This window comes from Telopea speciosissima, chromosome 1 (genome assembly GCF_018873765.1).
Source record: "Telopea speciosissima isolate NSW1024214 ecotype Mountain lineage chromosome 1, Tspe_v1, whole genome shotgun sequence".
Lineage (NCBI taxonomy): Eukaryota > Viridiplantae > Streptophyta > Magnoliopsida > Proteales > Proteaceae > Telopea > Telopea speciosissima.
Genome location: NC_057916.1, coordinates 80,089,310 through 80,096,855, shown reverse-complemented (window position 1 = coordinate 80,096,855; position 7,546 = coordinate 80,089,310). Strand labels below are relative to the sequence as shown.

The window sequence follows — 7,546 nt, the reverse complement described above, 5'->3', positions numbered from 1 at the left end:
TTTGTTTGAGTGACTAGGCGAGAACGCATATGACGCTTATCCTTTTATTATTATTCGTCTCCTATGACTACGGTACCCGCAGCCCGCCTCCGTCGCCGACTCCGACGCCCCCACCCAAATTCTCCTGTTCCATTTATTATATACGTACAAATAAACGGATAATCCATCCCTCCCTACAGTATAAGATCATTTTCACTTCTTACACAGTACTACTACACACGACAGAGAAAAGTCAGAAAGTTTTTTTTCTAAAAAGCTAACTCTGTTTCTGTGTTTGTAGGGTCTTTCTCACAAATACATGGCGACGACCCAGCAAATTCGAACCCACTCACACAACACATCAGATAGTCTAGACTCTGTCGACGTAAACGAAATCGAGTCAATACAAGAGAGGCCACATTCAGGCTCTCACATCGATCCCTATGAACACATGAAATTCCAACTCAACCCAGACGGTAGTATTACGAGGTTATCAGAACTCCCCACCCTTGAAGCATCTGTTGACGATCCCTTGGGAGACACTAGAGGCATTATGAGCAAAGATGTGATCTTCAACCCCGAAAAGAAAACCTGGGCTCGTATCGTCCGTCCCATGCCGGATGACCTCGAGAAAGGGGTGCGTCTTCCTCTCGTCATGTACTTCCACGGCGGTGGATTTACTACTTACACCGCCGGCACTGTTTTCTGCAACAATCTCTGCGAACGCGCCGCCCGACTTGTACCATGTATTGTTGTCTCCGTGAGTTACCGTCTTGCACCGGAGAATCGTTTGCCTGCGGCATACGAAGACGCAGATGATGCGTTGTTGTGGTTGAAGCAACAGGCGTTGGACACCGAGAACGGCGAGCCTTGGCTGAAAGAACTCGCTGACTTCTCACGTATTCTGCTTTTTGGTTGGAACAGTGGTGCCAACGTGGCATTCCACGCGAGATTAAGAGCGTTGGATCTGGATCTTGCTCCACTTAAGATCCTTGGTGTGATGATGACACAACCTCTGTTTGGTGGAATGGAAAGGACTAAATCAGATCTCAAATATGCCGATGATCAGATGCTGCCGTTGACGGTGAATGATCTGATGTGGGAACTGGCCCTACCTGTTGGGGCCAATAGGGACCACGAGTACTGTAACCCATGGGCCAGCCCTAGAATTATCGAGAAGCTTCCGAACATGGGGAAGGTTTTGGTGAGAGGGTATGGTGGGGACATCACTATCGACCGACAGAGATCCTTGGTGGAGCTGCTGATGAAGAATGGGGTTCAGGTAGTGGCTCACTTCGACGATGTAGGCTTCCATGGTATCGATCTCATTGATTCTCGAAGGGCTGTGGCTACCCTTAATTATTTGAAGGATTTCATTAATTCTACTTCTTCCAAACCCAAGCCAAGGCCTCTCATCTACTGCCACTCCCATTCCCGCTCCAACTCCCACTCATCACCAAGGTCATACCGTAGCTAATAACTCTCCAAATAAAATATAATACTTAATTCACTTTCTTCTTCTTTTTTGCGTCCTTACTGCGTGCCCTGTTGTCATTCAATTAAGTTGAGTTCACAACTAAAAGTGATTGTGTTGCAGTTGGGTATATAACATCATCATCTGGTGATTTCTTTTTCTCTTTTATCTTTTGGTAACTGATTTCTTTTTCTCTGACGGAGTAGCTGTTGTGATGTAATATTAGGTTTAAGTTGATTAGTTATAGACTTCAATTCTATTGTCTTTGATCTCCTTAATTAATTTGCTTGAATGGGTGACAGTAGCTATCATCATGCCCATCATCATTCACCAGTGTAATTTGTATTTTAAAATTTTCATCTTATATGTATTATTGCTCTTCAAAAATGAAAGATTAATTAATAGCTTCATCCTACCGTATTTCAATTTCATGATAATTGACACAAATCGAGCCCAATACAGAAAACCCGAAATTGGCCTGGACTGTTTGTTAAATGTGTCGGACTTAAGCCCCAGACTAAATGATATTCTGTTGTTCTCGATGCAAAAGTCTTGCCCGACAAACTAGGGATATAAATTAAATGGATAATAGAAAAATCCGAATTCAATCTGCATCCATATTCGTTTAGAGACATTCGTATTTGTTTAGAGATATTCAAAAGAAGAAAAAAAAAATGCGAATACCTCATAAAAATCTGTTGAGAAAAAAATCTGAATACTTAACAATAAAAAAGTTAAATAAAGGGAAATTTAAGAATACCCCCATGAGGTATGGACTTATTATCGATGCATCCATCTTTCTTCACTATTTACATGTACCTCCCTTACTTTTCAAAATAATTGATTAGTTAATTCAGTCCGTTAATTTGGGGCAAAAAACGTTAAATTTTTTACAATATTGACCATATTGCCCTTCCTGCTAAGATTAGGTATTTTTACATGTCCTTGATAGGATAGAATGACATTCTTGCCCTCATCTTCTTCTTCTTCTTCCTGGTCCTCACCCTCCTCTTCTTCTTCCTGGTTCTCTCACCCTCCTCTTCTTCACCCTAACCCAGAGCCAACCAGGAAATATTTTCGCTTATGATTTTCTTTGGCTACCGATTCCGTAGCCGAATAAAAGGCAAACATTAAAGCTACTTTCGGAATCTCAGTCTGATTTTTTTTCTTTCTTCTTTGATTTTGATAACGTGGGTTTTTTTTTTTCAAATTTTGTTTGTGGCCAGGATTGGGGTAGTGCAAGGCAATCAATAAAAAAGTCATGGTAAATTAAGGAAGAAGTCCCAATCATTCGATCTTACTTTCTATTTCCCCTATCCATTGTTCTGTTTTCATCGGTTGTATATTGATTTTGTGTTTGTGTTCAGGTGAACCCAATAGTTGGAATGGGGAGCAATGATTTAAGTCCCCACTGTGGATGAAGCCAATGTTGAATGCAAATTGTTAGAATCGTGAATGCAATATGTATTGCTTGGACTGTATGAGAAATGCCCTTTGTTCTTACTGTTTGATCAATCATAAAGACCATCGCATGTTCAGGTTTGTTTTCCCTTTGATCTTAAAGATGATCGATCGGTGGTGCTTAGGTCCAGAAATACATAGACATATCAGCCATTCAGACCTACATTATCAACAGTGTCAAAATCATCTTCCTCAACGAGCGGCCACAGCCAAGGCCCAGAAAGGTCGTTACCAATACCTGTGAGATTTGTGGCCGAAGCTTTCTGGACTCCTTCAAGTTTTGCTCATTGGGTTGAAAAGTCATCTTCTAATCCTCTGTTGGTACCACTTCACCCCTCCTCTTCTTCTTGATTCTCTAACCTACTTCTTGTTCATCTTTTTTACGAAACTCCATTACTTTTTAGTTGAGCATGGGCATTGGAGCTTTCTCGTCTCAACCAAAATTCCTATTTTTTTTTTTCAGTTTTTTACGGATTCCATTATTTCCTGGTTGAGTGTGGGCATTGGAGCTTCTCTGTCTCACGCCAAATCTTCAATTAATTTCGCTTTTGAAACCCAAATCATTAATTAATTTCACTTCAATTAAAATCTCATTCCAATTAGATGGCAGCACTGGATCAGAAGAGGAGGGTGAGAACCAGGAAAAAGAAGAAGAAGATGAGGTGAATAAGAAATTTGATTTTGGTGTTACCTCTCGAGGAATTTTCGTCGATCCACCTCCTCCTCGCGCTGATCCTCTGCTGTTAGGGAAGAAGAAGAAAGAAGTAGAGGACATTATTATCATTTACACACCTACAGTTTGTGATTAATAGTAACAATTAACGGCTTAGACTAATTTATCAATTAATATGTAAAATAGGGGAGGTATGTGTAAGTACTGTGTACACATGGATGCATTAGTAATAAATTCATACTTCAAGACTATTCGTAAATTTTCAAAAGAAACAAAGGTAAATCTGTCCAATACGGACCGATACTGATATGGAGACCGATTATTAGAACCCTCCATCGTACCCTTTTCCCCGGAAGCTTCCGTATTTTGTTTTAGTTGTGGCATGCTGGCAATTGACTCATTAGCTACCCTCTTTTTTTTTTCGATAAATCATTACCTACCCTTTCGATTAATGTAATTTTGTATTTAGAGAGAGAGAAAACCTCAACTCGATTAAAGTATTAAGATTCCTTGCAATTGGACGACCACGCGCTAAGAAATAGGCTTTTTGTCTTACCTGGAATTTGAAATTGGAGTCTTGAACAGTCAGTTTTTTTTGCTTTTTTGGAGTGTTGAACGGGAATTTTTGTCCTCTCAATTTTGAGAGGATAAAGATCCCTTGAACAGGTGAACCCTTTTAACGTTAAATACCAGTTGCAGTGAATGTAGGCTCAAAACTTCAAATTAGAGAGAGAGAGAATTTGCCTCTTGAAGGAGATTGGGAATGGGAGATGAACAGCCTTCGTCTGCAGTTGCAGACTGCAATTTCGACCCTAATGAACATCTGAAGATCGTGGTCAACCCAGATGGCACTCTCACTCGCCTCCATGATTTCCCCACCACCGCTGCCAACGACGAATCCCCCAATTCAGCCGTGTTCACCAAAGACGTACCACTCAGCTCCACAAAGAACACCTGGCTCCGAATCTTCCAACCCAAGCAACTTCCCCCCTCCACTCCAAAACTCCCCTTAATTATCTACTATCACGGCGGTGGCTTCATCATTGGCAGCCCAGACTTGGCCATTTTCCACAACTTCTGCTCCAATATGTCTACCCAGTTGCCGGCCGTTGTCGTCTCAGTCGCATACCGCCTTGCTCCAGAACACCGCCTCCCCGCAGCCTACGAAGATGCCGTCGAAGCCATACATTGGTTGAAGAATGAAAGTCAAGCAGCGGTGGCGGATCATGATCTGTCTCGGTGTTTCCTTATGGGTGACAGCGCAGGTAGCAATATTGCCTACCATGCCGGGTTACGTGCCACTGCGGTGACGAATGAGATAGAGCCCGTGAAGATCGCTGGGGTTATCTTGCACCAGCCATTCTTTGGTGGGTTAGAGAGGACAGGATCGGAGCTAAGACTGGTCAACGATCAGATATTGCCGTTGTCGAGTAATGATTTGATGTGGGAGTTGTCGTTACCGGTCGGATCCAATCGTGACCATTGGTACTGCAATCCGATGATGGTGGATGAGAGCACAGAGGAAGGGAGAGGTGTTGGGTTGCTAGGGAGGTGTTTGGTGACAGGATCCGATGGGGATCCGGTGATCGACAGGCAGAGAATGTTTGTGAGGATGTTGGAGGAGAAAGGTGTTGATGTCGTGGGTCGATTCCGGGAGGACGGGTGCCATGGACGAGAGGTCTTTGATCCCAACGATGCTAGGGCACTGTTTATGGTCATTTCCGATTTCATTTCTTCTTCTTACGTTTCTTAAATTTTAACGCCGATATCGCTACTGCTTTCTTTCCGGTTGCGTTTTTTTTTTTTTTGGTAAACTTTCCGGTTGCGTTGACTTGTAATGTTTGTCATCGCTTGTATCGGTCACAGTCTATGGCACTTTGAAGCGTATTATTATTATTTCACAATTTTACCTACTTAACAAATGTGGTTATAGTGGTTGTAACAGCCGGTCGCATTATGTAACTGGTTGATGGAAATTGCCATAAGAAATCAGGATTCAGATCCTCTATTGTCGAGCCCAAGTGGGAATAAGGCGGTCATTTACCGTCTTGTTGTGTCTTGGCAGTAGGATCCTGTCGGGCAACTCGGCAGTAGAGGATCCAAATTGGAGAAATCACTGTAACGGCACCAATGGCTAACCACTCTATTGGCAATCAATATTCACAGTATTGACGACTGACATCGATGGTGGAGTTGTAGCAACATTGGAGGCCCTAGCTCGCGAGTTATCATAACATAGTGCAATAGCAATCTCAAATTGAGAGATAATAACTCACCTGAAACGTCATGAAATTGTATCCATATAAGAATGTATTTGAAAATCCAAACTCTATGATAATCCACCTCCATCTTAGGAACCTTCATCTCTCTTTGAGCATGTCAAACCAAAGCCACTAGATATTTCAAGCTATTGCAACGCTGTCCTCCAACTTGCCTCCTACCACAACTCGTCTTTGTCTTCATCTTCATAACCGTTTTCACCTTCACCTGCAACATAGCTTTCGCCTTTAACTTTGCTTGAACGACTTCCAATGGTCATGGTGATTCACTAACAAGGAGGAGAGAAACGAAAAGACACCCTTATACTTGCATCTTATTTACATTCGTAATGTTAAACACAAGTAGTACCACATTATACTTGCGTGTAAATTATAGGCTAGTCAAGCTGAGCATAATGATTCAAACCTTAATTCATCAAAGCTCTTATCTCACGTTAGGATTTCTTAACCTTAGCTTGTATGAATTTTGGTCATACAGGTTCAATCCAAGAAACCGAGGCTCTAGAGTTCAAACAAGGAGCCATTGGTGCATTATCAATGGGAAGTCAAAGAGTAGAAATTTGGATGGACTGGGTGGAAATGTCAATTGGATTCAACATCCGGAATCAAATCCATGGCCATGAGAACTCTATTCTATTATCTTTAATAATCAATCCGATTTAAGTAATCTTATCTCATTAAGAGAATAGGAAGACAATGTATTTATCTCTCCCATAAACTTACAATTATGATCATTGTTGGAAAACTAAGTTTTCTGACTTGACTCGTCTTTCAAAAAAATATGGTGACAGACCTTTTCAAATCCGATCAAAATGAGTCACATATTTTTTCTTAATTTTTAAGACAATAAATATGTATAAATTAGTAAAAAAATATGAAATATCAAAAAGATATGGAAAACCAAAAAATTTTAAAAAAATAAAGGAATCACAGACCAATACATTTTGAGTTTATACCTTGAACGATAGAAGTGAGTCAAAGATTTGAGGATTTCTTACTTTTTTAGAATACAGATTTACTATTTTACTCAAGTCAATTGCTAAGTAAATTGGCTTTATGGTTTTTAAAAATGACTAAAATCATCGAGTTTGTCATGACTTGGGTAAAAATACTCAGTTATTCCAACAATTTAGTTATGACCGAGTTTCGTCATCTTTTATCCTAAAATATAACTCAATTCGGACGACTAGCCCTAGTCAAAACCCGATTTTCCAATTGTGAATCATATGAATGAGATCCATGAGATTTAATAGATAATGCTAGTTTTAGGGTTCCCTTCTCCTTTTGTCCACCACAATGCGTAAACCTCTCCGCCGCCATGCATGTTTAATCCCCCGCCCTAGTGCGTGTTCAGTCCTCCACCTTTGTGCAGGCTTTGATTTTCTTTTTCCAATCCACCGTCACGACCATCGGATGTGCCAACGAAGACGGCGCTGATGAAGATGATGATGCCGATGATGACTTCCCGGCCTCGGTACGACGACCCTGGCTATCTGTGGCAGTCTCCTTTCCGCCCCGCCTCCATCACCAGATCAATCGATTCTCCTTTTTTCTCTGGCATATTGTCCAGCGTTTTGTTCCCCTGCTGATCGTGCTCTTTGATACAGAGGTTTGGAGAGAAGCCGGTAATTCCTTGGTGCTTCAATCGCCCTTCGCAGCCTCGGTGGTTGAATCGCTCGA

General features: G+C 41.4%; 2 protein-coding genes across 2 annotated transcripts; both read left to right on the top strand.

Moving 5' to 3' along the window:
- The first annotated feature begins 298 nt into the window (after positions 1–298).
- On the top strand, positions 299–1,456 carry LOC122655340 (probable carboxylesterase 9). Its single transcript, XM_043849545.1, has one exon. The coding sequence runs from the start codon at positions 299–301 to the stop codon at positions 1,454–1,456; it is 1,158 nt and encodes a 385-aa protein (XP_043705480.1).
- A 2,859-nt stretch (positions 1,457–4,315) lies between these two features.
- LOC122655332 (carboxylesterase 1-like) lies at positions 4,316–5,340 on the top strand. The gene has a single exon (XM_043849538.1). It carries the CDS (start codon positions 4,351–4,353, stop codon positions 5,338–5,340), a length of 990 nt encoding a protein of 329 aa, XP_043705473.1. The 5' UTR covers positions 4,316–4,350.
- The last annotated feature ends 2,206 nt before the right edge of the window (positions 5,341–7,546 follow it).